The sequence below is a fragment of the Sapajus apella genome, unplaced genomic scaffold (assembly GCF_009761245.1).
Source record: "Sapajus apella isolate SASKATOON/1434 unplaced genomic scaffold, GSC_monkey_1.0 scaffold56, whole genome shotgun sequence".
Lineage (NCBI taxonomy): Eukaryota > Metazoa > Chordata > Mammalia > Primates > Cebidae > Sapajus > Sapajus apella.
The window spans coordinates 13,770,294-13,798,003 of NW_022436996.1; the positions used below are offsets into that span (position 1 = coordinate 13,770,294).

The 27,710-nt window shown below is 48.6% G+C and overlaps 2 protein-coding genes across 2 annotated transcripts in view; one reads left to right on the plus strand and one right to left on the minus strand.

The window, feature by feature from the left end:
• Positions 1-650: 650 nt before the first annotated feature.
• On the minus strand, positions 651-27,423 carry LOC116527923 (rho guanine nucleotide exchange factor 5). Its single transcript, XM_032245141.1, has 15 exons — positions 26,852-27,423; positions 16,593-19,752; positions 16,000-16,057; positions 15,484-15,548; positions 15,040-15,293; positions 10,590-10,750; positions 9,865-10,017; positions 9,465-9,594; positions 9,138-9,212; positions 8,612-8,701; positions 7,012-7,169; positions 6,234-6,395; positions 4,723-4,793; positions 2,420-2,524; positions 651-1,378 (listed from the first exon to the last, which is right to left on the minus strand). Exons 2-15 carry the CDS (start codon positions 19,738-19,740, stop codon positions 1,221-1,223), a joined length of 4,788 nt encoding a protein of 1,595 aa, XP_032101032.1. The 5' UTR covers positions 19,741-19,752; positions 26,852-27,423; the 3' UTR covers positions 651-1,220.
• The window catches only part of LOC116528030 (collagen alpha-1(I) chain-like), a 32,108-nt gene continuing 30,641 nt past the window's right edge, over positions 26,244-27,710 (plus strand). Inside the window, exon 1 of the mRNA XM_032245212.1 lies at positions 26,244-27,018. Within this exon, the coding sequence (XP_032101103.1) occupies positions 26,244-27,008 (765 nt within the window). The 3' untranslated portion in view covers positions 27,009-27,018. The remainder of the gene's footprint in view (positions 27,019-27,710) is intronic.

The window sequence follows — 27,710 nt, forward strand, 5'->3', positions numbered from 1 at the left end:
ACTATCATAGATGAAAAGATGGCATAAAAGATGACTATGCTATTGTTACATAAGGATGCTAGTGAGAAAAAAATTCAGTGATATTCTTCAACTGAGACAGGCAACCTGAAAGAAACCTGAGAAGAACACATTTGTTAGAGTCAGGCAGGGCTTTGGACATTACTTGGTTCAAGCCTATGTTTTACATTTAAGGGCACAGGGACTCAGAAGGTTGAATCATGGCAGCGTGGTGCCTGTAGTTTAGGTCTTATGATCTGGATCCCAGGCCTCTTTCCATTCTACCTTTCACAAATAAGAAAGCTAAAGCAGCTGAGAAGATATTTTCACAATAATTCAAGCCAGAATACAAAACCATGGATGGTCTGAGTCAGATTTGCCCCGTCCACCCAAACTAGCCTATGCCTATACCTTTTGGGTACAGCAAAGATGGGGTTTTCATCATCTATCAATTATAACTTTTTCTCAACCTCTGAAGCTGTAACAAGCAGAAAATCTGCCCAAACTCTCAGGGGTCATAAAGCAGGAGTCAGGAAGTACCATCACCTACGAACCACCTTAGTCTTTTATGACACCTAAATGCAACAGGCTGGAACTCTCCTGGGATTCCATGTTTTGAAACTTTTCCAGTGCTGAGGAGTTTGAGAAGAAGATACTCAGAGAAGTGCCAAGTTTATTAGAGTGAGAGAGTATTACCCTCACATTGCCACCAACAGACATAGATCTCAGAGACACACTGACCTCTCACCAATAATTATGGAGAGTTTCCAGGGTTGGAAGATACCTTAGAGGTCACCGGGCTGACCCTCCCATCTGATGTGTTAACCCCTCTTAATCTCCCTCCAGGAGACTGAGGTCAGATTCTGTTTAACAAATGGCCATCACTGAAACTCTGGCCAGCTCTGCCTCTGCACCCGAGAGGAGGAGAATGTTGAAGCACTGTAAGGCAGTCTCAGGGAAGTTCCTTGGCTCAGGCCCCGGTGGTCCCTTTTCCTAAAATGAAAGGTTCCCAGAGTCCAGTGCAAAGTCCCTCGAAATCCCCTCACCAAGCACAAAGCACAAAAGGAGGCCTGGGCCGAGGGTCTGGGTTAGCTGGATTTTGTCCTTGGGCTTTGAGAAGGCCTGGTTCTCCGTCCACAGAAGGCCTCTCTTGCAGGGTTCTGGGGCCAGCCCTTGCCACGAGCAGCTTGTTCTTCAGCTCAGGAAACTCCAATCAGGGAACATTAGGCTTGCTGTTCCACCAGCTGTAGCTTGGCAGTCTTGACTCGATGAGCTTCCTTCAGGTTCCGTGCACAGACCTCTGGGTTGGAAATGAACTCCACCTGTTGCACGGGAAACCAGCCTCGCTCCCCATCCGAGAGCCTCACGCCCTCCAGCCAGCCTGTGGGCACAGGGTGAGTGGGAGCAAGAATTACCTGGGAAAGGCTCATGACGGCTTCCCTGGATCACCTTCCTGAAGACTTTTCTGAATCCTCAGGCTGAGTGAACTGGGGAGCCTCCAGCATAAACCCAGCTTCTGAGTGTCCTAAACATGGCTGCCCTGGGTGTGGCCAAGTCTCCAGGTGTCTACTCCTGAGCCTTCCCCACTGTGATGGTTGCACTGTTTCCCCCTCTCCAACATTTATGTTGATGTCCTAATCCTCTATATTTCAAAATGTGACCTTATGGGGAATGAGGTTGTCACAGATATAATTAATAAAAGTGAAGATGAGGTCATATTGGAGTAAGGTGGGCATTAATCCAGTATAACTAGTGTCTATATAAAGGAAGAAAACTTGGGCTGGGCACAGTGGCTTACGCCTATAATCCCAGGACTTTGGGAGGCCGAGGCGGCTGGATTGCTTGAGATCAGGAGTTCAAGAACAGCCTGACCACTATGGCGAAACCCCATTTTTACTAAAAATACAAAAATTAGCCAGACATGGTGGCTCACACGTGTATTCCCAGCTATGTGGCAGACTGAGGCAGGAAAATCACTTGAACTTGGGAGGTGGAGGTTGCAGTGAGCTGAGATCATGCCATTGCACTCTAGCCTGGGCGACACAGAGCAAGACTCTGCTTCAAAAATAACAATAATAAAATAAAAAAATTAAAGGAGGAAAACTTTGGATACAGATACAGGAAGGCAGCCACAGGAAGACAGAGGCAGAGACTAGAAAGATGCTGCCACAAGCCACAGAGCAGCTGAGGTGACAGGCTGGAAAAAGTATGGAAGATCCTCCCTAGAGGTTTCAAAAGGACCATGGCTCTGCCCACACCTTGATTTGGGACTTCTTGCCTCCAGAACTGTGAAGGAAAGCATTTCCGTTGCCATAAGCCACCAGTCCATGGTACTTTGTTACAGCATCTGCAGGAAGTAACACATCCCCAGCGGTGCACTCCTGCAGTGCCTGGCCTGCTGCTCATGCATCCTCCCACTTACCATCACTGCTCTGCTGAGTCACCATCACCACATCGGCTTTCTCCAGGGCCAACTCGTCATTCTCTCGGGGCTTGTAGGCTCGAAGGCACTGTACTTGGGGGGAGTCTTTGGAAGGGAAGAGTGTGAAGAGAAGTTAGGAGAGGTAGGGGATTAGAACACAGACAGGGACTTGGAGTGGGGTGGTGGGGGAGGGCCTGAGTTAGAGACAGGTTGAAAGTTACAGATAAGTCTGGGCACAGTGGCTCACACCTGTAATCCCAGCACTTTGGGAGGCTGAGGAGGGCAGATCACCTGAGGTCAGGAGTTTGAGACCAGCCTGGCCAACTTGGTGAAACCTCGTCTCTACTAAAAATACAAAAATTAGCCGGACGTGGTGGTGAGTGCCAGTAATCCCAGCTACTCGGGAAGCTAAGGCAGGAGAATCGCTTGAAACCCGGAGGCAGAGGTTGCAGTGAGCCGAGATTGCATGACTACACTCCAGCCTGGGCAACAAGTGAAACTCCATTAAAAAAAAAAAAAAAAGAAAAGAAAAGAAAAAAGATAATCACAGACAAAAGAAGAAATTTGAAAATGGTGAATAAAGAAATAGACATAGCAGTAATGAAATGGACCAAAAATTCCACTTCTCCAGAGAAGACGGGTTGAGAAATACATTGTGACCAACTTTAGTTCCTCATCTCAAATACCTGAGGTCCAGCTAATGGCCCATCTTCTCTCTGAAACCCTCCCTGATGCTAGTCTTCAATGGGTTCTGAGCTCCTTTTTAAGACTGTGTGTTCATGCCAAGGCATTTATCCCTATCTAACTGCTGCATGGATGTGTTTTGCCTCTCTAAATGGATTATAAAATCTGAGTCTGGGCCGGGCGCGGTGGCTCACGCCTGTAATCCCAGCACTTTGGGAGGCTGAGGCGGGTGGATCACGAGGTCAAGAGATCGAGACCATCCTGGTCAACATGGTGAAACCCCGTCTCTACTAAAAATACAAAAACTTAGCTGGGCATGGTGGTGCGTGCCTGTAATCCCAGCTACTCAGGAGGCTGAGGCAGGAGAATTGCCTGAACCCAGGAGGCGGAGGTTGCGGTGAGCCGAGATCGCGCCATTGCACTCCAGCCTGGGTAACCTGAGTGAAACTCCGTCTCAAAAAAAAAAAAAAAAAAACTGAGTCTGTGTCTTCTTCTTCATTTTCTTCCCGGTACCAGAGGTGGGACGAAGAAAGATTTAACCAGTGGGGTCCCAGGTAGGACCTACGCAAGAGACTGAAGCCCCTGGAGCTTCAGTTTCCTCATCTATAAATGATCGAAATGGTTATTGATCCAGATGAACCTTGAGGTTATTCAGGATTTCTCTATTTCTATGTTTTTGTGAACCCGGGGACAAGCCCATAGATCTGAAGCTCGAGAAAACAAGCCCCACAGCATGCTTCACCTATTAGTATTCCATCATATGTAGGTTTATTGCTCTTTTATGTTACCACACTGCCCTGATTCCACTGTAAAACGAACGGAAGGCTGCATTACTATTTGCTTTCTCGAGATCCTCCCCATCTGCCATTCACAAGGTCCAAGTGAAGGAGGAAGAATGATCCTCCCTCCTCACCCATGGGGGAACTGAAGCAGCAGACGGAGCGCACAGTGAGAGAGTTAACGGAATTCAGTTACTTCCGGGCTCTCCTACTTCATTCCCAACATTCCCTGCAGTTGTTTGTTCTTTTCAGTCACTAAAGGTCCAGTGTTCCTTTGAGAACAGATTCTGGATTTAAATTAGGGTATCCTTGCTGGAGGACAAGTGTGGGGCTGACATGAGAGGCATAAGAAGTCCAGTCGGTGTGAACACAGACACATGCATAATACGTGTGTGCCTATGCCTTCCCATGAGGACCCAGAAGCCTGGGGTAGGTGACCTCAGGTCACCCTCTTAGGAGAAGGGTGCTCAAGATCAATCTGTGGTGCTACCCTACTGCGTACCTCCCGCCACAGCCAGGCTTTCTTCCCCTACCCCCACAAGACCTTCAAATAGGTTATATCTAGGCAAAATAGTGTCAGCTTAGACTTAAGGGGACAAATGATTTTAAAAAGAGAAAACTATTGCCCAAGGAAGGGAATGTATGGGGATTGCTGTGGTGATTAGCGGTTTTAAGTGATATATTTCTGGTGTTTAAGCTCTAGAGGCCAATCTTTACCCTGACATTTTACAGAAAATCAATAAATGGAAGCCTAGAGTTCCACCCAGCCCTCTAAACCCCTGTATCCAAACGTGACATTGACCCTACTTGCTTTTCTCTCCCTCTCAGACCCTCACTCACCGTAACACTCCAGAAGGTCCAACTCCTCTCTTGGCATGGCCAAAGCTGAAATCCACCGAAGCTTTTCACTTCTGAGAAAACAAAGCAGGGTCACAGCTTCAACTGTGGGGGTGCAGGATGAGAGCCAAGGATGGGGATGGCAAAAGACTGTGGGAAGGACTTCTCTAGTCCCATGACTCCTATGACAAACTCTATAGGACTCTCTTTAGTTGGAAATATGACACGGTCTTGAACTATATGTGAATGTGTCTCGTCACGCTTTACTTTTCCTCCTTTCTTTACGGAATTATCCTCCTAATGGCTTCTCATATCTTCCAAGTTGGGGCATAAAGTGAGTTAGTTGTAAAGTCTATAGGTTTTCTGTTGCAGAAATTGTACTAAGCGAAATGTCCATCTCAGTTTAGATCCCCTCCATCATTTTGCATGATTCTTGACACTCCCTCGCCTGTCTCCCTTCAACCCAATATCTCAGAGATGACCACGGTTTCATAATAATAATTAGATCAGGGAGATATGTCCACTATTTTATTTGTTGTTGTTGCACAGTGCAATCCAAGCCTAGGTTTGTAATCATCGGAAGGCTTTTGCATTCTCTTAGCCTCTGCGCCCAATTGTGCCTAGGTAAATGGGCACTGACGCTATGACTGTTCCAGGAACAGTGCTCAAAGCACTGAACAAACAGCGTGCATCTGCACCCGATGATTTGAGGTATGTGCTTTTGTTCTGCACACAAACTCCTATGCCAGTCCTTCTGTTCAATAAATGAGAACAGGTGTTCTTGGTCCCACTCTGAAGTATCTTCCAAGGGACGACACCGAAAAAGTGTCTACGGCATAGGGATCCTCAAACACTTCGATATGCCAAACTTTTAAATGACTATTCATATATCTTTTATAATAGCAGTGACAGCTACAGGCTTTTATATGTTCAGTACTGCAGGCACTGTGTTCCAGATTTTATAGGTACTATAATACTCTCAAAAATGTCTGTCTGTGTGAATGTATTTTATTATTATTGAAAAGATGAGCAAATCAACATTTTCAATACTATGGATTTCGTGTCAACAGACGACCGGGTTGGAAGATGGGAGCACAGAAAGCAAAGGTCACCCAGCATTTGTCTTATTCACATCCGTGCCCACCAGCTGGGGCATAGAGGGTTTCTGCCTCAGGCATGGAGGCATTTGTTCACAGATACTAGTATTCCAATTCCTTGCTCATTCTATACCAGTCCTTCTCCTTTCTGATGCCACACAGACTTTGTCCTTCTTGAGTAAAAAGTAGAAAACAGATGCTAAGCCTCGGCAGTGACTGTCCCCTCTCCCACCCCTATCTCCTGCAAGTTATCCATTAATTCTAGAAGTTTGGGTTTCTCTCTGGTGCTCCCCGGTCCAGAATGGGCTAAAAGAGGCCAGGGCCGTCTTCTGGACACATTTGCTGCCTTGGTCCCACTTCTTTTCCAGGCTACCATCCTCCCCCACTCCCAATTCCTCTGCCCAGCCCCCATCTCACTGAGTCTCCGTGCGGAAGAGGAACTCGGCCTGGACGCCCTGAGTGTTTTGCCGCAGAAAGAGTCGGAACAGGTTTTTGTGAGGTCCATGTAGCTTCATTTCACACTTCTCCCCCCGAATGGAGGAGAAGGGAGCATGGTCAAATACCAGGAATCGGTTACCCCTGCAAAATACAAATCTCTTCAACCTGATTCTAGAGTTTCCGTACTTCACCTACCCTCATAATATTGGATTCAAAATCCCTGTATCTACAGCCTGCAAATTCCCACAAAAACCCTAATATGGTCCTAACTTGCTCCCAAGACAGTAGCTCCAGGGTCCTCAGGGATTTGTCACTAGTTTGGCAAACCACAAACCTAGTGCAATGGATACATTACCACTTTAAAGAGGTGAAGAGATGGAATTAATGTAAATTTCCCAAGAAACTTAAGACCAGAGACTTAAGATCTGGAATTAGCTAAGTATCTCTAGAATAGTAGGTTGAGGCCAGTCCAAAGAAGCCACAGAGAGACTGATGTAAGAACGTGATACGCTATTTTGCTACATTTTGCTATGTCTACAACACAGTACATGTCCTGCCATGTGGTCTCATGACATGGGATCCTCTGTTTGCTTTGGGCTTGTTTTTCTCGTCTCTAGGCCATGACCTGGGCTCTATGGGTTAAGCCACTGAGAAGGGCTCTGCTAGGAATATGACAGTTCTTTCTCCCTTTCAGACCTCCCGTCTAGCCTCATCCCCTTCCCGTCTTGTGCCCTGGCCTGCCACTCCAGTCACTGACTCTCGGGGCCGAGACAGCAGCAGGCAGTCATTGAAGAGGTGCAGGTGGACTGGACGCGTGCTCAGCTTCCTTCGCAGCCCTGGGGACACACTGAACTCCAAGGCAGTCAGCTCCCCGCTCTTTACCAGCCAGCGTGACTGAGAAATGAGTGGGAATATCTACAGGGCAGAGGAAGACAGAGAAGGCAGTGTCAGAGATGGGAGAAGGGTGAGGTTTGCGCCTGGTCCCACCCTTCTCCCATGCCACTTCCATGCAAGTTCCACCTTGAATGATCATCGCTTCCACATCTGCCTTCTGGCTCATAACCTATCACTTACATTCTCTTTCCCTCTGAACGCTCTGTCTACCACTGCCCACTGGTGTGTGGCTCCCACGGTGGTATGCTCAGGCAAACAGAAGATGCCTATGGTCCCACTCAGGAGAGTGAGTGTGTGGGACAGCTCTGACCTAGAAGCCTGAACTGAAGGAGGGATGGAAGAGGCCAATCAGGGTATATGATGGAACAAGTCGCTGTGTCTATGATGTGTCCTAGGGTTAAAAAATTAGAGGCAGGGCTGGTATCAATTCCATCTATTATTATACCAGAGACATGTGAGCAGTTGTAGTCAAACATGGAGATGAGAACTAGGTGGGGTGTCTTGGAGCTGGAATTTGGTTAAAGATGAGGGTGTGGACTATGCTTAGGATGTGAATAAGGAATTTTCCTCCTCTTTGAGGAGTGTAAAGATAGTATCTGTTCTAAGCATCAGCACGGTGGCTCACTACTGTAATCCCAACACTTTGGAAGGCAGAGGTAGGTGGATCACTTGACGCCACGAGTTTGAGATCCGCTTGGCCAACATGGTGAAACCCTGTCTCTACTAAAAATACAAAAATTAGTCAGGCATGGTGGTGCAGACCTGAAATCCCAGCTACCTGGGAGGCTGAGGCACAAGAATTGCTTGAACCCAGGAGGTGGAGGTTGCAGTAAGCCGAGACTACATGACTGCACTCCAGCCTGGGGTGACAGAGTGAGACTCTATCTCAAAAAAAAAAAAAAGAAGGTATCTGTTCTAAGTTGGAATTTGAATGTAGAAGTCTATTTTAGATTTGTAGTTCAATGAGGGATGTTGGCCCTAAATTTGGATCCAGTCTTCTGTGGGTTTGATTAGACTAGAAAGAGATTTGATAAAGTAATAAATGATTCGAGCACCAAAGCATTTTTTTTATAAAGGCTCATCCTGAAAAGTTCTCTCTCATCTGCCCATTTCTCAAATGTACCCCGTCTTGTCCTCAGGAACCACTGTTGCTTTTTTTCTTATTCTCCTTCCAGAGTTTCCTTATGCACACACAAGCAGATACATGTATAGATTTGTATCCTCCCACTTTTATACCAAAGGTAATGTAATATACACACAATTCTTCACCTTCTCTTTTCACTTAGCAATTTGTCTTGGAGACTGAAGTAGGCCTCGCAGAAATAGGACAGAACAGAAGGTGGACAGAAATGAGATGAGGGGCTGGGGATCATGTGAGCAAGGGGGTTCCAGGTTAGGGGGTGATCTGCAGGACATGCTAAGGGAGTTCATGGGCAGGAAGGGGGTGCATAGGACTGACTTACTTTGCACTCAAACTCAATCTTCTGGCTCAGGTAGATTAGCTCCTCGGTCCGTCGCATTCTCTGAACGTTGTTATTGCAGTCCCGGATCAGCTAGGGTTGCACAGAGTGAGGAAAGGGGAAGGGCACTGTGTTAGAAGCTTTGACCTTTGAGTCCCCTGCAAGCAATCTGGAAACTGGTTATGACAGCCTAGCTCATTTCTCCCAGGCTTGAATTGAGGAGGCAGGATCAAGCAGAAGTCCTAGGCACCTTTGTATGAGCTGGCAGAACATTCTTGGACTGAGTGAAAGTGAGCGTCAACGTAGGGGCTATGGTGGAGAGAGCACAGTCCCTTCATGTGGCCTGTGCTCAGCATGGGAGAGCCGGCCGTCGGTGTATATGTTTGGAAGTTTGGTGGATGGAGGGAGGTGGCTGAGCTCTCCCAACAGGGTCCCACCTCCCCTGCTCCCTGGAGTCGCAGGCCTAGGCGGGGAAGACCTCTCTGAGAAGAACTCACAAAGGGTCAGAGAGGAGGTGGCGGCTGCCTACCTGCTCCAGGGCGTGGTGCGCCTTCGTGGCCTCGGCTTCCTCCGAGGAGCCAGGCTGTGTTCTCTTCAGAATGTTCTATTGAACAGATGGTAGGCAGGAGCCGGACGGGAAGAAGAAATGGGAAACAGGAAGAAATGATTGGGGGCTGGTGAATGAGAAGCCAAGGGACAACTTTCAGCAGCAACTATTTCTAAGAAAGCAGGCAGTGGGCAGCAGGGAGGCAGGATGTGGAGACCTGGCAGAAGGATGGATGGTCCTTTGTTGTGGGTCTTCCTGAGGACATCCCTTTGAGTTAAAGGGAGAGGACCGAGGTAGCATCTGCCCTACCTGGAGCAGCAGTTTGAGGCGGGTGATGCGTTGGAAGGGCAGAATCAGAAAGGACTTGAGGGAAAGGCGCTGGCAGACGGGGTCACTCTCCAGCTTCTCCAAGACCTCTCGGAAATTGCTGTTGCTATTCCTGCATGGAGAGGGAGCTTTAGGAAAGTGGGGATGTGGGGAGCAAAGAGGGATGCAGTGAAGGTGTGGGGAACGGAGGTCGGTGGAATATCTGTGGGCTGGGAAAGAGCGGTGGGAACTGACTGCAGGGCGCTCAGATGTGATGGCTGAGGGGAACCAACACGGAGGGCGGGACGGGGAACATGTGCTCTTGACAGAACCCTCTGGGCTGGGGACTGGTGCATGGTCATTGCAGGGCCTACATGGGGATTGAATGGGGGATGAGTCTCACATTAGGCTCTGGAAGGTACGTTCCTGATAGGTCTGGTTGGTGACATAAGGCAGGTAGACCCGGCGGAAGTCTGGGGCATGGTTCAGGACCACGTCACATACTTGGAAGGAGAAGATATTATTCTCAAAGTTCTCTTCTAGGTCTGAAAGGAACCTGTACAGGATGTAAACAAGTCTCATGAGACTTCTGGGCCTCAGTAAGCAGGTGACTGGCCCCTGATGTACCTGAGCTTGTGACTTCTTCACTCCATTAGGCAATAACTTCTATGGACTCCTTGCTTTGTGCTCCTTGCTATGCACTGGAATTCTCTCCAAAACTGTCCTAAGTTTGAGCCTGATTTAATGCTTTTATTCGAATATTCCATTTCTCATTCTTCTTTTGACCCTGTTCAGGTTTTCTGATTTTTAGATGGTTTCTCCACCTCATCTCCAGTCCAGTGCATGACCATGGTAATCCAAAACCTCAACTCAGGGAGCAGTGCTCATTTACCTATCCATTCATGGATCTATCCACCCACAGGCCCTCTCCTCTTCTTGCCATTTTTTTTCTTATAACCATCGGGAATCACGGAAGAAACTGGGGCCCAATTTCATCCCATAACTGTGGGATTTCTAAGAGGGGAGAAATGAGAGCGTTTCTAAGAGGCGGGAAAACAACAATGGAACATTTAAAGCCTAACAACGGTGAGGCTGAGTGAGTGGAATTTGAGAGAAGGGGAGTCTCACGTGGCACTGACGTCTCGCACATCCTGTAAACGAGAGAAGAGCCATTGGTGCTCCTGGTTGGAAAGGGTGGACCGGAGTGAAGTCGAAAGTTGGAAATGATCCACAGCTATGTTTAGACTGCGAAGGTAGGAGGCCTCTGACACAATCAGCTCAAATTTGACCTAGGAGGTTGGAGATAAGGAAGATGAATTAGGAATTTTATTGACCCCCTGGTATATGTCAGCTACTGTGTAATATTTTGGGGGTAGAGCAGTGAGCAAGAGCCTTTTATGGTTCACAGTCACACCAGAACTGAAGTTGATCTGGGGTGAGAGGGGAAGAGCATTAGAGTAATATTTCATGTAGGGTTGAAGCACAGTACAGGCCCCCAAAGGTGTAAGAGAAAAAAAATATGCTTTCAAGAAATCTAACTAACACAAAAACAAGAACAAAGAATGAGTAACAATGTGAGATGAATAATTTGCTTCATTAGGGCAACACTGTTACTATCTATATGTAGCCCATAACATCATGTGGTATATCTTGAATAAACACAATGAAATTTATATTAAAAAAACAACTAAGTAGGCTGGGTACAGTGGCTCATGCCTGTAATCCCAACACTTTGAGAGGCTGAGGTGGGTGCATGGCCTGAATCTGGGAGTTCAAGGCCAGGCTGGGCAACACAGAGAGACCCTGTCTCTACGAAAAAACACAAAAATTAGCCAGGTGTGGTGGCATGTACCTGTAGTCCCAGCTACTCGAGAGGCTGAGGTGGAAGGATTGCTTGTGCCTGGGAGGTGAGTTTGCAGTGACCCCAGATAGTGCCATTGCACTTCAGCCTGGGTGACAGAGTGAGAGACCCCATCTCAAAACAAACAAGCAAATTAAACTAAATAAATTGAGCATTTTTCAAACCAAATGTACAGCAGTAGTGGCAAGAGATGAAGTTGCAGCAGTTGAGGAGGTCGGAAGTGTGATGTAAACAATGTAAAATTGTTTGGACTTAAGACAATGGGGCAGTGAAAACAAGCTTTACATAGGAGAATAACTTGACCAGATTTGTTTTTTGTAAAGTTATTTCTGTATTTTTTTGAGATGGAATCTCATTCTGTCACCCAGGCTGGAGTGCAGTGGCATGATCTCAGCTCACTGAAACCTCCGCCTCCCAGGTTCAAGCGATTTTTCTGAGTCAGTCTCCTGAGTATCTGAGATTACAGGTGTGTACCACCATGCCCAGCTAATTTTGGTATTTTTAGTAGGGTGGGGTTTCACCATATTGGCCCAGCTGGTCTCTAACTCCTGACCTCAGCTGATCCACGTGCCTCGGTCTCCCAAAGTGCTGGGATTAGAGGCGTGAGCCACCGCACCCAGCCTGTTTTTTTATAAAGTTATTTCTGAGCAGAATGAGAAGAAAAGATTAAAAGAAGCAAGAGCCGTGTTAAGAAACTGTTGTAATAATTCCACATGAGAGATGACGGCCTGAATAGCCATGGAGCTGAAGAGAAGTAGATTAATTTTATAATTATTTATGAGGTAGAATTGGAAGCATTGGGTTATTTGCTAGAAATGGGGTCTCAAAGAGGAGGAAGGGCTGGAGCTAATGTTTTGTATCCAAAGCAAAAGCTTTTTGAGTTGGGTACCTGGGTAAATGATGGAGTCATTTACCGAACCAGAGACCTTTGAAAAAGGCATAGATTTAGAGGATGAAGGTGATGAGCTCAGTTTGAGGTTTGAGGACAGATGAGAAGCAGGAGACAGAGCAGGATATCTGAGAACAAGATGGCGCAGCTGTGGTTTAGTGCATGCCCAGCAGGTGAGAATCTGTGTGGAGGTCCCAGCAAGGGGTGCCATGACTCATGACCATGCCTCTAGCTGGGATCCTCATGCTTTTCATCCAAGCACGTGGTCTCAAGAGAGGTGCCTGGACAGAAAAGAGAAAACAGACACACACACACCCTGGTGATGACGTGGATGACCAATGACACAGCCAGATGACCCTCCCGTACAACCCTGAACAGGGACACTGAAGGTTCATTTGCATCCTTGCCCTAACATTCACTACATGACTGACTTTGGGTGGCTCATTTAACCTCTCTCAATCTCACTTTTCTTGTCCTTTTATGTGACTATAGTGACCCCTGTCTCACTGTGGAAGATGCAAGAGTCAAAAGAAATGGAATCTGTGAAAGTACTTTGTGGACCTTAGAGGTGCTACTTTATAAAATGAATATGTGTGTTTAAGAGATAGAAGTGTAGCGCCCTTTCTTCTTACAAATGTGAGACCAGGGCTGGAATCTGATAGACTTCCGGTATGCTGGCATTGGTAAAAGAGAGCTAGAACTCATGTCATCTCCCTGCTGTTTGGTCAAATATCAGGAAGATCAGTTATTTTCTAAATATCTTCCATGTCCTTAAAAATCTGCAACCAGAACAGGGCTCTCTGAACTTTGCAAAGGCTAAAAATGTATTCTGTCTCTGACTTGGTAAAAGCATTTTTTATCTGTAAGTTCTCCTGGCCTAAATTTTACTCCTCCCTGCCTCTGAAAGGCAGAGAGTATAGCACTAATATTTATCAAACTACACATCAGACATTATTGCTAAATTAGATATGCATTATTTCATTTAAACCATACAGCAACCCTGAAAGGTAGGCATTTTGTAGGTGGGGAAACTGAGATTTAGTGAAGTTATCAGGATGCCTAAACTAGTAGTTGGTGAAGTCATGATTCAAACCTAGGTCTGTCTTACTTAAAATGAAAAGTCAACATTTTTTGAGAAATTACTATATACTAGGCATTCATGACCTTGATTCTTGCAGTAACTGTTTGTATCTCAGTTTTACAAATGAAGAAACCGAGGCTTACAAAGATCACGTCATGGCCAGGCGTGGTGGCTTATGCCTATAATCCCAGAACTTTGGGAGGCTGAGGCAGGTGAATCGCAAGGTCAGGAGTTCAAGACGAGCCTGGCCAAGATAGTGAAACCCGTCTCTACTAAAAATACAAAAATTAGTTGGGAGTGGTGGTGGGCGCCTGTACTCCCAGCTACTTGGGAGGCTGAGGGAGAGAATTGCTTGAACCTGGGAGGCGGAGTTGCAGTGAGCTGAGATTGTGCCACTGCACTCCAGCCTGGGTGACCGAGCGAGACTCCATCTCAAAAAAAAAAAAAAAAAAAGAAGATGATCATCACATCATTTGGCTAAAGTTAAATTAGAAATATTAAAGTGGGCTCTGGGGCCAGGCTCAGTGGCTCATACTTGTAATTTCAGCATTTTGGGAAGCCAACGTGGGAGAACTGCTTTAGCTCAGGAGTTCAAGATAAACCCGGGCAACACAGTGAGATGCCATCTTTATAAAAAATTTAAAAATTAGTCAGGCATAGTGGCGCATACCTGTAGTCCTAGCTTCTTGGGAGGACCCTGTCTCTAATAAATTAATAATTTTTTTAAAAAGTGGGTTTCATATCTAGGTCATTTTTTCCAGAACTTAATTTCTTCAACATTATTCTATTCCATTTTTCCATACTGTCTTTCTGGGAAGAAAGGTTTTACCTCATATTTCAGACAAATTATTAGGCGACCCTCTCCATGTAAAACTTACTAATGGTAATAGCTTAGAATCAGACAAACAGCCTCTAGTTCAGTCTTGCTGTTGGGAGTAAAAACCACGCAGGGACTGATGATCATTCCAAGGCCCCTGTTAGATGACTGGACTCCAGGACAGCTGCAAGGGGCCCTCTTCAACGGACCCAACAAAGAGCCCCTGAATATGTTTTGGTTAAAGAGGAAAACTAGTGTAGCCTGAAATCCTGGTTGAACAGGAAAGTTTGTCTCTACCCAGAGACAGCAGCGATGATGGGATTAACTCCACACTCCTCCCCACAAATTCAGAGGCCACGGCCGCCCAGACCACGAGCAGACAGGAGTAAGTGGCCTATGGCATGAGGAGGTGGAGACAAAAGAGGAGGTGGTGATATCCAGAAAACAATTCAATTTCCTTCTCTTTTTTTTTGAGATGGAGTCTCGCTCTGTCGCCCAGGCTGGAGCACAGTGGTGCGATCTTGGCTCACTGCAACTTCTGCCTCTCGAGTTCAAGTGATTCTCTTGCCTCAGCCTCCTGAGTAGCTGGGATTACAGGTGCATGCCACCATGTCCAGCTAACTTTTTTTTGTATTTTTAGTAGAGACAGGTTTCACCATGTTGCCCAGGGTGGTCTCGATCTTCTGACCTCATGATCCACCCACCTCGGCCTCCCAAAGTGCTGGGATTACAGCTGTGAGTCACTGCGCCTGGCCAAACAATTCAACTTCTCCAGAATGGATATGACCCACAGCCGTGGCATGTACACATGCCTGTGTGTCGGGGACAGCCTGCTCTTGGTGGCAGTGGTGAGCAGGAGATAAGGATGCCAGCCAACAAGACCTTGTCCTCTCTTCTGTACCCCCCTCCCCACCGTGTCCCGCCCAGTACCTCTTGCAGCTTTTGGTCTTCATGGGTCATGGAGAGCAGCACGGTGCTGTTGCGCACCACGGGGATTTCCTGCCAGAGGGAGCTGCTGGAGGCCATGGAGAGGCGCTTCAGGTACGACTCGGAGGAGACCAGGGCCTTCCGAGGCTGCCGCGGGGAGCTGGGCCCGGGTGCCTCTGTCAGGCTGTCCAGCCGCTGCTGGCTCTGGATCTCCTTATCCAGGACAACATCACTATACTCCTGGTAAAGCAGCTGGGCTGCAGGGCAAAGGAGCACGGGGAGGAAGAGAAGCAGGAAGAAGGGACAGTGAGCATAGGCAGGGAAATAGTTCTTCTGCAATGCCTTCTCCTAGGGACGTCCCCAGCCCACTGCTGCCAGCCAAAAGCCCCTCTCCAGTTCTAGGCAGAAGGCCCATCTGGGTCTATAGTTCCATTTCAAGGTACTCACAGGAGTTGATGAGCTTGGAGCAGCGTCTTGAAAAGCCTCCCATCACCTCCTTCGGTTTTTTCTCCCTGTGGAGTAAAGAAGGACTCTGGGGTACCTACTGGCCATTAGATACAGAGCACCCCAGGTAACCATGGGGGACAAAGTCTCTAGCCTCTGGGACATGAGCTGGGATGTCAAGACCAAATTCCCTGGAAAGGCAGAGTTGCAGCTTGACCCAGTTGGGGTAACATGGAACTTTCTTGGATGTCATGTGGAACTTGTGTATGGGGTTTAGTTCATGGCCAAAGGGCTTGGGAGGACAGACGACTCATAGCCTTAGCTGACAGAATGAGGTAGATAAAGACAATCTCCCTACCCTGGGATCCTGGCATCTCTCTCTTCTCCTTATACCCAGAAGAAACAGGAATGAGCCATTCGGGGTCTCAGAACCCTTATCAACTGAAATCCTCACTAGGAGATCTCAGGGTGCTAAGTGAAGAGGGTACAGCGTGGCTGTTAGGGGCGAGGGGGACTCACCGAAAAACAACAGTGTCTGAGGGGCCCAGATGTTTTTCCATGGCTGGACCTCTTGAATCTAAAAGTGGAAATGGGGAAGATAACAGATTTCAGAGGGATATTCAGAGATAGCCATGGACAGTAAGACCTAGAGTAGAAGATATAGGGGTGTCGGAGGGAAAATGGGCTCTATTGGGAAACTGGGAGGGAAGAAAGTGGCAAAGCAGAGAGCGTGAGGGAGACCAGTACCAGTGATGTCCCCAGCCATGGGTCAGGATGGGGCTAGGACAAGTACAGGAGGCCTTCTCTACCACCCAGGAGGACAGCAAGCCAGTGATTGTAACTGAAGAGTAGAAGGGAGTCCAAAACAACCTTGGGGCATCCAAAGAAGGCCCTGGTTGAGGAAGAGACAGGGGGGTAGAGGGGAAGAAGAGGGAAGAGCATCCCAAGGAGCATGGAGGGCATTCCAAGGCTCTGCGTTGAGGTTAGGTACGCGTGTGAGCGACGCCAGCAGAGGGAACCTTGGGAACCCTGGGGACAGAAGATGGTATGAGGCGGGAAGAGCTGGGAAAAACTTGGTCTGACGTGTCACTGTGGTTCTGGTCCTTGCTCACCTGAAGAGCCCTCAGGCAAAATGGAAGGTCTGCGCAGGCCCTGCCGGTTCCAGCTCTTGTGCTTGTTGGCCCCCTCACCAGGAGCCACGGCCTGTCCACTGCTATCCCCTGGTGGCCTTCCTGAGTCCCGCCTGTGGGGCCAGCTGGACGACTTCTCCAGGTGCAGATGGCTGGGTTTTTCTGGCTGCCGTGCTTGGCCCACAGATGACCTCCCTGGGCCATTGGCTCCTTGCTGAGAGGTTGTCCTTCTCAAAGGTTCTCCTGCAGGGGCCTCAGGGTGTTCTGAGACCCCCGCTTCATCCTTAGGGGTGGGTCCCTGGAGCTCCAGAGTCCAGGGAGTGGTAGGGGAAGAGGGGCTTAGGAGGTTTGTCATGTTGCTGAAAGCCATGCCCGGGGATGCTTCGCTCTTAGTCCTACTGGTGAAAGCCAAAGGCTCTGTGGATCTACCTGTGGCTGGGGGCCAGGAGGTGCGTCCAGCAGAGACGGGGATGGGGACAGTCCAGTCTTGGCAAGCAGGTCTTGTTTTGCCATGACCCCCTGAGTTCATATGCCCTCCCTGAGCGCTCCTGTCCCTCCCCCTGGACTTTGGGGGTAATGGGGGTGGTTCGGTGGAAGGGTCTATGATGGGCAAGGGGGGCAGAGGCCTGTAGATCCTTGCGACACCCGGAGCAGAAACGTGAGAAAGGTGGGGCTGCGGCAAGTCAGGGGTGGGGGGGAGCGGCTTGTTGTATCTCCGCCTGGGGGTGGCCTGAGCATGGTGGGAACTGTCTGGGGTAGATGGTAGAGGTCGGTGCTGCCTGGCCACAGCGGGGTCTGGGGCTTGGGGAAGTAGCCCTTTATGGGGGACATGCGGCCCTGAACCTAGGGCCAATGGAGGAGGGTGGCTATGTCTCTTCAGTGTGGGAACCGCTGCATGAGGATGGCCATCTCTTTCCACCTCGGAGGGATGGATGTCCCTCCTCTCTGGGGGAGGAGGGGGCAGAGGTTCGTGGATCCTCGCATCCATGGAGACAAAGGACGGGGAAGAACCGTAGGCAGAAGACTCTGTGGCAAAGACTGGATTATGTGGGGAGCCCCATGGCTGGCTGCTGGGAGGACTGCAGGGCCTCTTCAGATTTGAGATGGATTCTTGAGAGTTCTGCTTTGCAGTGGACAAGGCAGTAGGGGATTCTGAAATGGTGCTCCAGTCCCTACCACTCCTTCTGTCCCTTCTTGGGGTTGTAGAGCCGTAGATGGCAGGTTTGGGGGGCCTCTGGGGCAACTCTGAGTGGGAGCAGGAAAGTGACCTTCCCCTCAGGTCTGGAGTCTGCTCTGTCCTGTGAGAACCGGGAAAGGAGTCGCTCCGTAAGTGCTGGATGGCACCTGTGGAGTTGGCTGGGGGCCTGGGAGGGCTGGCCCCGGTGGAGGGGAAGCCATGGAGGGCAGCCGGGCACATCTCAGAAGTCTCCCAGGGAGATGGGTTATCCACTGAAACAGAGGCACTGGCAGTTTCTGGAGCACGTGTAGCACAAAAGGTTTCCCTCCTGGGAAAGGCAATGGGGAGCTTGGCAGATACTGAGGCAGGTGTGATGGGGGAGGCTTCAGCAGGACTGGGAGGAGCTGAATCTGGTGTCCTTGGAGGACTCACAGATGCACTGGCAAAGACCACCTCAGTCCCCTGGCTGGATACTGTTCCCTTGCTCAGCCTGGATCCCTCTTGCTGGCTGTTTTGAGCTACTTCCTTGTCAGGTGACTCCTCAGTGGAAAAGCGGCCAGATAGACAAATGGGCTGGTGAGAGCATCCAATGGGCTCCAGTGAGGGAGTCAGAGCTGCGGGGGACAGTTCCTTAGCCTGGGGCTCTGTCTGAGTCGTGGGAGTCATGGGATATGAGGCACCTGGAAACAGGTCACAGCGAGGAGAGTCCTCAGGGGGTACGAGAGCTTGCATCGGAGGCCCGTGATGCTTGTTCTCCTCTTCCCTGCTCCTCTTTCCTCCCACTGCCCCCAGGCTGCCCCCATCCCAATTCCCTAGCTCCTTCTCCTTCTGCCCCCCGACTGGCACCACTTTCTCCTTGAGACCATGATCTTCTTGCTTTCTAGTTACTTCCTCTGATTTTCCCACAAAGCTTTGACTTTTCTCATCCTGGGACTCCACCCTATTTTCTTCCAGCACCCACAGCTCCCTGCTCCTCTCTTCTCCCTGTTCTGGACCTCCCTGACCCTGAACCCTCCTCTCCATATCCTCCTGCTCCCACTTACCATCATTCAGACCCTCTGGCTCCGCAGTGAGCTTCGTTCTTTCTCCTTGTTTCCTAAGCATCATATCATCTTGTACCTTTTCCTGTTTTTGCTTCTGTTCTCCCTTTTCACCATTAACCTGCTGTATCATCTGTTCCTCCCTCAACAGCCCATTAACACAAACATCCTCCCCCAGAGTTCCTTCTCCCCAAAAGCCCACTTCCTGCTGTCCCTGCTCCTCCAGAAGTTGGGCCTCCTGGGGATGTACGAGCCCCCGACGTTCCTGCAGCTCCTCAGATGGCAGCTCTTCCCCCTGCGGGGCCGTCCCACTTTCAGAGCCTTCTGTCTGGTTGGTCTCCAAAGGGAGCCCTTCACAGGGAGGATAAAATCTGGTCTGACCAGAGGTATCTGAAGAGGTTTCCTCTTCTTCTTCTGCCTGTGCAGATCCCAATGTCAAAGAAGTAAGTCCTGGCCAAAATTCCACCTCTTCTTCTTCGCTTCCCAGGCCACTGGAAAATGGGGCCATGTCTAGAAGGTCAGTCTGAATGGGGCAGGCCCAGAGTTCTGGGGGAGCTACAGTCCTTGCTTGTCGGCCTGCCCGGCTTTGGGGCGCTGCCTCCCAGTGTTCTGGAGTGTCCCACGCCTTGGCCACAAGAGTTTCCTGATGGGGCTCCACATCTACAGAACCTTCCTTGGGAAAAGAGGGCATCGTCTCAACTGCATAGTCACACACATCCCTTAAGTCTCTCTGCTGGGTTGCCGAGAGTCGGCGTTCGTCTCTCCATTTATAGGATGGGTCCTCATCTTCTTGAGCTTCATGCCCCAAGGCAGAGACCTGGCTGCCCCTCATGGAAGCCTCAGGGATAACGCTGAATTCCTCTATAGCAGGGATGGGAGTAGCCGCTCCATGCTGGGCCTCCTCAGCCTCCATCAGGGCTGAAACCTAAGGAGGAATTAAAGACAAAGGTTTCTAACAACTCTGCTTTTACCTATCAGAGGAAGAGGCTGTAAAAAAAAGAAGAGCGATGTGTTTCTTTGGTTCCATTTAGGGTCATTCTTTGAGACAACATGTTCTCCACAAAATAAGCAATAGCCTCTATAAAACTCATTGATTTATTTATTCAATAAATATTTTCCTAGCGACCCTGTTAAGTGTAGGGCATTCAGTAGTGAATGAGATAAAGATCTTGTTGTCATGGAGCTTGTGGTCTTGTGAGGAAAGCAGGTAATAATGAACAATTAAATTATAGCAGAGGACCATTGTCAGAGAGAGCCAAGCGGCTCTCAGTTGTCAGTTCTCTCTAGACTGTATTACGTCATCTTCTGTCTCTCCCTGTCTACTCTTCGGACACTAGGAGTGACTCAGCCTCATATTACTCCCAGAGACACAGACACAGCATAGGACACACCCCAGATCCATTAGGCCAGAGAAGCAGTGTCAGGAGGTGGGTATCTTTCTCCTAAGCTGTGCACATCAGTTAAAACAGGCCAGGCTATTATAGCCAATGTGCAAGGTACTATGGTTTCATCTACTTTAGAAGGTTTGGAGTTTAACTCATCTTTCTATTTTCCATAGTGTCTGCTGCAGTGTTGTAACTAACCAACAGTTTTGTTTCCAATTCTAGAGGCAGCTGTTGTAAAGTGGGATGATAACAGCCTTATTGGATTAGTGTTGAACTAGACACGTTACCAAACCTTCAAGGAGGCCCACAGAAGTGTGTTTTCTGCATTATCTTACTCTCTCCTTTGCCCCAGTATCCATAGGAATTCTTTGCAATAATTCTTTTGACCTTCCTGTCTTTTGATTTTGACCTTCCCGCCTTTCTTCTCACTTCCAGCAGAACACCTCATCCCCTATTTTGAAAAGAAACTAGAAATCGATGGAACGGGATTCCTCTGACTTCATTTCTTGTAATCCAAAGCAACCTGCATTTCCACTCTTTCTATCTTCCGCCCTCAGTCAGGAAAAGACGTGTCCCTCCTTTCTATGCTCTGTCATTTCTAGCCTGCTTCCCCGGGGACCTCATGTGCTCACAGCTTCATCTCTGCTGAACCACCCCTCGGGTATAGAAGAAGAATGTGGAATCCACATTCTTCTCATCTTTCAAATGTCTGGAAGGAGTTGCTCTTATCTGCTGTCTTCATACTCCCACATCACAGCTGCCTCCAACCCAGCTTCAATAAGCAGCATTCTGCCCATATTCCCTACAGTCTACACGCTGTTAATTCCAAAAACCCTCCATATCTTCACTGTGGGTGGTTCTTGTCAGTATTGGACACTACTGAGGTTAGAAATACTCTCTTGTTACTTGTGGTATTACATTTTCCTGGTTTTACTCCAGTCTTTTAACTAGGTTAAACTGTACCCCTCTTTGTAGCACTTATCAACTATAATTCACTTTACTTTTCCTTTGTAGCATTTATATAATTATAATTATATAATGATGTACGTATTTTGATTTACCCTCTATTCAACAGATGGTAAAATGTATGAGATTAAGAATGATGTCTTGCGCAATTGTCCATACTTAGCATAATACCTGGCCCACACTAAGCATTTGATAAATATTTTTCACATAAAGAATAAAATTTAGGCCAAAATAAAATGTGATCCTTTCACTTCAATGGAAAATGCCCACCTTTTCCTAAAATCATGATTACCAGTTTACATAGAACTTTAAACATTTAGAGACGTATACACAACAAATTAATTTTTCTTATTTCTCATTCTGAAACACTAAGGTTTTCCTGCATACATGTCATTAAAAATAAAAAACTTCTTTAAATATGTATATACCATGCATCTAAGAATCATTGTATCAGATGGGTACCATTATTCTGCCCATTTTACAGATGGGAAATTGAGTTTCCCAATGCATTTTGTACATATAATCCCGACACTTTGGGAGGCTGAGGCAGATGGGATGCTTGAATCTAAGAGTTTGAGACCAGCCTAGGCAACATGGGGAACGCTTTCTCTACAAAAAATACAAAAATGAGTGGAGTATGGTGGCATGTACCTGTAGTCCCAGATACTCGGGGGCTGAGGTGGGAGGATCACTTGAGCCCAGGAGGCAGAGGTTGCAGTGAGCTAAGACCACACCATTGCACTCCAGCCTGGGTGACAGAGTGAGACCCTGTCTCAAAATAAATAAATAATTAATTTCTAATTAAATTCTTGTTTCCTTCCTGGCCCAGATTCCACATATCTAATCAATCACCATGTCCTACTGACCTCATCTGCTAAATATCCCTTAAGACTGTCCCATCCATCTCCACTGGAGCGTGCTGCTACCCTCTTGCCCGGGCCACTGCATCTGGTCACAGCTTGGGCGCTGGCCTCCAGCCATTTTGCGCCTATTCCAATCTATTCTCTATACAGCACCTAAGTGAGTTTCAAAAGCATCACTTCTAGATTTTTCAGTAGCCTCTGAATGCTCTTGAGATGAAACCTAAATCTTCAGTATGGGTTATACTCCCTGCACAACCTGGCTCTGCCTTCTTCTCCAGCAGCCCCTTCACCTGTCACCATCTGTCCTTGCATCCCCCAACACACAACTGGCTTTCAGTGTCTTTAGCTCACTGTCTCTCACCTGTAGGGCAGTGTGGGCTTTGCAAACACTGCCTCTCTGACTGGAATCCTCTTTTGCAAAAGAGAATCCTTTGCTTTTCCTCAAATACACCTTGTACTAGTCATGCCATATTTAATGTCTATTTTCCAGGCTACAGCATGAGCACCATAGGGCACAAACACTGCCATATCAACTGCTCAATCCCCTCTGCTTGGAACTTAGTTGGCTCTCAACAAAGATGCACTGCATAAATGAGTGCCGGAAGAATGCAGCGTTAAAAGAGTGTGGCTCAGTGTTTAGTTGTGCCTCTTTGATATCTTTGCTGGTTTTAAGACAACTGCAGAAACCATTTAATTTATTTGAACACACATTTTCTTATCTATAAAAAGGAGATAAAAGGATTACATCACAATTCTAGTAAAGATTAAACAAGATGACATAAAAATGTATACTGTTATTCTTAAGGGTCATAGAAATGGTGGCTATTGTAAATACTGCTGATCTGAAAGAGAGAGAATAAGTGTAAGAGAGAAACATAGGATTCATAAAGCTGGCAGGACCATCAGAGACACACAGAAACTTTGCTCAATTTACAGATGAAGAAACTAAATGTCGAAGACCCTAGACCCTTGCTCAGACCTCCTAAGCAAATGGTATAGGCAAACCTGAAGAAAGTCTCTTGACTTAGGTTTATTGTGAACACTTGGATGTCCCACTGAAAGAAAGCTGGAAGGCCACCAGTCCAGAGAAGACCCCAGAATTCTATGGACCCAATGCTGCACCTGACCCTGCACCTTTCTTGTCTGGTCTAGGCTTCAACTGAAAGCTCAGCTGCTCAGAATACTGTCCTGCTGAGCCACCTGTGCATGCACACACACACACACACACACACACACACACACACACACACAGTGTGAGCCCTCCTTACAATCTCTTGCAATAGAGCCTGACATAACCAAACGAGCAGGTTCCCAACTACACTGCAAATGTAGTATGCGACAAGATTCTGGCCGTTCCAGAAACATAGATACCATCTCTATGGGGCAAAGAGGTATGTCTGTCATACTTGTGCACATGCAGAAGGACTTTTATGTCCTTTTCCAGTTAACTGACACCATATGTGATTTGCTCCCTATGTCTAGCCCTTTCGTACAAAACACTATAATCCTTACGGGTGATTTTGTGATGTGGCCCTATTCTCTCAACCACACATTCAATAATAGACTTGCTCACTGTAAGACACTTTCTAAAACTTGGCTCCTTCCTGCCTAAGGAGACCATGAGACTAAACCTGTACTCTCTCCTCACCTACATCTGTATTTTCAGCTCCCCTCCTCCATATACACCATCACGCTCTCAAAACAAGTAACCTCCAAATAGAAGTGTGTTTCTTGGTGGCTGTAATCCCAGCACTTTGGGAGGCCAAGGCGGGTGGTTCATGAGGTCAATTGATTGAGGCCATCCTGGTCAACAAGGAGAAACCCCGTCTCTACTAAAAATACAAAAATTAGCTGGGCATGGTGGAGCACGCCTGTAGTCCCAGCTACTCGGGTGGCTGAGGCAGGAGAATTGCTTGAACCCGGGAGGCGGAGGTTGCAGTGAGCCGAGATCACGCCATTGCACTCCAGCCTGGGCAACAAGAGCAAAACTCTGTCTCAAAAAAAAAAAAAAAAAAGTGTGTTTCTGCCACATCTACGGTATATCTATAAATACCACGTGCTACCTGGACATTTTCTGTTTCAATCTAGTGGCACAATGCATGCCTGCCTCTGCAAACCCATTGACACCGTTTCTAACAGTCTTCTTTCATTTGGAAATACCAGTGGTCACCTGCTCAGCCACTGGTTACCGCAAAGGGAGAAATACCCCACGTTCCCTATACTTGATCCTATCTCAGTGATCCTGTTGCAATCAGGCATGACAAAGCTAAAATGTGACAAAGCGAAAGGAAATCTGTAAATCATGGTCTTACTCACGTAAAGGCATCAGGAGACAGTTTTTTTTTTTTTGCTATGCTCATTACGTTAGAGTGCAAACATCCTCATCCCCTTCTCCACTGAGGGTGAATAATCACTGTTTATCTGTGTATAGGCAAAGCCAGGGCATGGCATCATGGGTATATGGCCTTCCTTCAGACCACAGACATTTCACATCCATATAACTTCATCCACATGTGACTTCTTGAGAGGCAAAGCTTCAAGTCATCCCTTTAACACAATGTGTGACAGAGCTCACTATCTTCCCTAGAGCCCACCTGCCAACACCTTAGCTCTTGTCTATTTCTAGTCACGAGACACAAAACTGTATTTCAAAAGTATAACCCCTCCCCAATCAAACAGCTAATTTTTTGAACTAAGGCTGAGTGCCATGTATATTTTTGAGGACCATGCTCCCTGGATTTTCTAGCAAGGTTGAGTTCAAATATGCTGACTTACAAATCACTAAAATAATATTGAGGTTAAAATAAGATCGCCACATAAATATATAACTTTATTCACTGTTTGACATCACTGCCCTCAGTGCTACTAAGATATCAAAATAGGGGTAGCCTTCTTGACCACTGACTAAAACGTGTGTTCTATCCACTGTAGGAAAGTCCCACCATGCCAGTAAAAACTGTAATAAACATTTCTTATCTATTCCCTAAGGTCTGAAAATGTCATACCAACTGCCTTATAGACCAGATGGTTTATATAAAAACATTATTAGTGTCAATGCTGACTTACACTTCACAAACTCATCTGTGGTCCTGGTGGTGTCCATGCAGATCATATTAGTGTGAGTGATGCGTTTGTGTATTAACACACACCTCGAGGGTGACTTTGTTCCAGTCTACCTTCAGGCACTATAAGCAATCAGCTCCTGCTTACCCCACAGACACTGTGAGTGACCCGGCTCCTGTCTACACCACAGCTGTTGGTCACCTGTTTGAGTCTACACCACTGACACTTGAGTAATGCTGCTCCTGGTGAACCCAAGACTCTAGGAGTGACACCATTCCTGTCCATACCACATAGTGACCGATCTCTTCAGACACCACAAATGACGTATTCCTGTCTATCCCACAGACACACACGTAATGTGGCCAGGGAACCTCAGACAGACTGTGTTAAGAGCAGGGATACACTCTCAGGGCCTCTAATATATGAAGGCTCCTGACTATTGAGAATCCCTATATTCTGTTGATGAGAGAGATTCCTTTGCACTCCTCCTGATGTCTCACTCCTCCCCACTAAGACCATGACATGTATTCCTCTTGCACAACAGTCTCACGTAGAACTGACACCCCCAGTCCCATCTTCCCAGCTCCCCAGGACTCCTTCACAAGCCATGGCTTCAGTTTTAGGCCCACAGACTGGTTAACAAATGACACCCATTTTGCCAGGGCCTATGCCAGGAGCTTCTTCATGCTCCAAGTGCGGATAAAACAGGACGTCTGAGACAGAGGCCACATCAGGAGCTTTTTAGCTGGGAGCTGGGATCTCTGGAGTAGGCCCAGGATGCAGGCGAGACAGTGGCGTGCAGTGGGGGAGCAAGCGAGGAAGGAAGTTCTAAAGGAAAACCACCCTCTCGTCTGCTTGACACACCCTTCCCTCTCAATCTGACAACAGTCCTGGCCAGAGTTCACTTCTAGGTAGACAGGAGGGCAAATCCGTCTTCGGAACGCAAGATCCAGGAAGGGAAGAAGGGGATTGAGATCTGGACATGAAGTGGCATCACCACTGACTCCCCTCCGCAGTCTTGCTGGAAGGCAACTAAGGATGCCGGGGGTTCTAGAGCTCTGAGCCCCCATTCTAGCCCTCCAGCTCCTACACCCCGCCCCCAACTGTCAATAACTTCTTTCCACCTGGCTAACTTACGAATGCAATGTTGTGATTCACATGAAGCTTTGGGAGGCTCCCCATCTCTAGGGAACTGGGGTGAGGGGCAGGGCAGGAGTCACCGTTCCAGGTTACAGAGCTTTGAGGAACAGGGAGAGAGGCCACACACAGACTCACTATGCAAATACCTCTGGAGATACACAAGGAAAGGGCCCGGCCTGGTTAAGGAAAAGGAGCGGATAAGACCTCTCCAGGTAAGGAACAGCCTGGAAAGTGAATCTCAGTTATTCCTTCGGACGCGGCTTAGCTCTCCCCAGGGCGCCGACTTTGAAGCCAGAGCCCTGATTACGGGCCCGGGAACGTCTGGGGGCAGGGTGCCTGTTTCCCAGGCGGGACCCGACCGGAAGCAAACTTTTAGGCAACGGCGTTTCCCCCGGTTCCTCTCCTCTTCCCGACCAGGGTCTTCAGACGCACACCCGAGCCCGGCCTACAGGCCCAGCCCCCCCATTTCCGGAGCCTGCGCCCCGGACCCCGCGGGGGCCGATCCCAGGGGAAGGCCTGGCTTCCTCTTCCTTCCGGGCCTGCCCCACCTCCGCCGCGCTCCTCAGCCGCCAGGGGCCCGGGGCCGAGGCGGGAGAAGGGCACCCACCTGGTCGGTGTCACATGCTGCTGCCTTGGCCCCAGCGTCCCCTCCAGGTCCCGGCGCCGGCCGCAGTCCCCAGCGCCGTCCCCAGCGCAGGCCCGGCCGCCCCACCCGCGGCCCGCCCCTGGCCGCCCGACGTGAGGGAGGGATCGGGTTCTCCTAGGAAGTTTCAGGTGAGGAAACAGGGACACACCTTCCCGGAGGAGGGGCAGGGCCCCTCCGCGCGCGAGCCCCATTGGTGTGAAAGAAGCTCCCGCGTCAGAGCTGGGAAGTGCCCGGCCGGCGGGGAGGGGAGCCCGGGCGCACGGGCCAGGCCGCGGGCCGTCCACGGGAGCCCCGAGGGCGCGGTGCGCGGGCGCAGGTCGGGCGCGGGCGGGGTGACCCTGGCAGGGGCGCGCACTGAGGCCGGGGCAGCAGCCGGGCTCCGCGGTGTCCTCGGACGCCTCCGAAATCTCCCTGGTGTTTGTTTCTTCGGGTCTTGTTCACCTGAGCCTGACTCTGGACCCGGCCTGTCCGTCCGCAGCCCTCTGTGTGTGTGTGTCTTTTGGCTGGGCCGTGCCTCTGAAAGTCTGACATTTGTGGGTGTACGTGTGTCTTTATCTTCAGGCCTCAGTGGTTTTTGTGTTTTTCTTCGTTGTTGTTTTTTGTCTGAGATGGAGTCTCGCTCTGTCGCCCAGGCTGGAGTGCAGTGGCGCGATCCCTGCTCATTGCAACCTCCGCCTCTGGGTTCAAGCGATTCTCCTGCCTCAGCCTCCCAAATAGCTGGGATTACAGGCGCATGCCACCATGCCTGGCTAATTTTTATATTTTTAGTAGAGACGAGATTTTGCCATGTTCTCCAGGCTGGTCTGGAAACTCCTGACCT

Excerpts from the sequence above, each read along its gene's own strand:
- LOC116527923 (XM_032245141.1), bottom strand. The coding sequence starts at position 19,740 with ATGGAGGCTGAGGAGGCCCAGCATGGAGCGGCTACTCCCATCCCTGCT. Across the intron at positions 10,018-10,589 it reads GTGCGAGACGTCAGTGCCAC|GTTCCTTTCAGACCTAGAAG; the intron begins GTGAGACTCCCC and ends CATCCTGTACAG. Across the intron at positions 4,794-6,233 it reads CTCTTCCGCACGGAGACTCA|AAGTGAAAAGCTTCGGTGGA; the intron begins GTGAGATGGGGG and ends TTGTTTTCTCAG.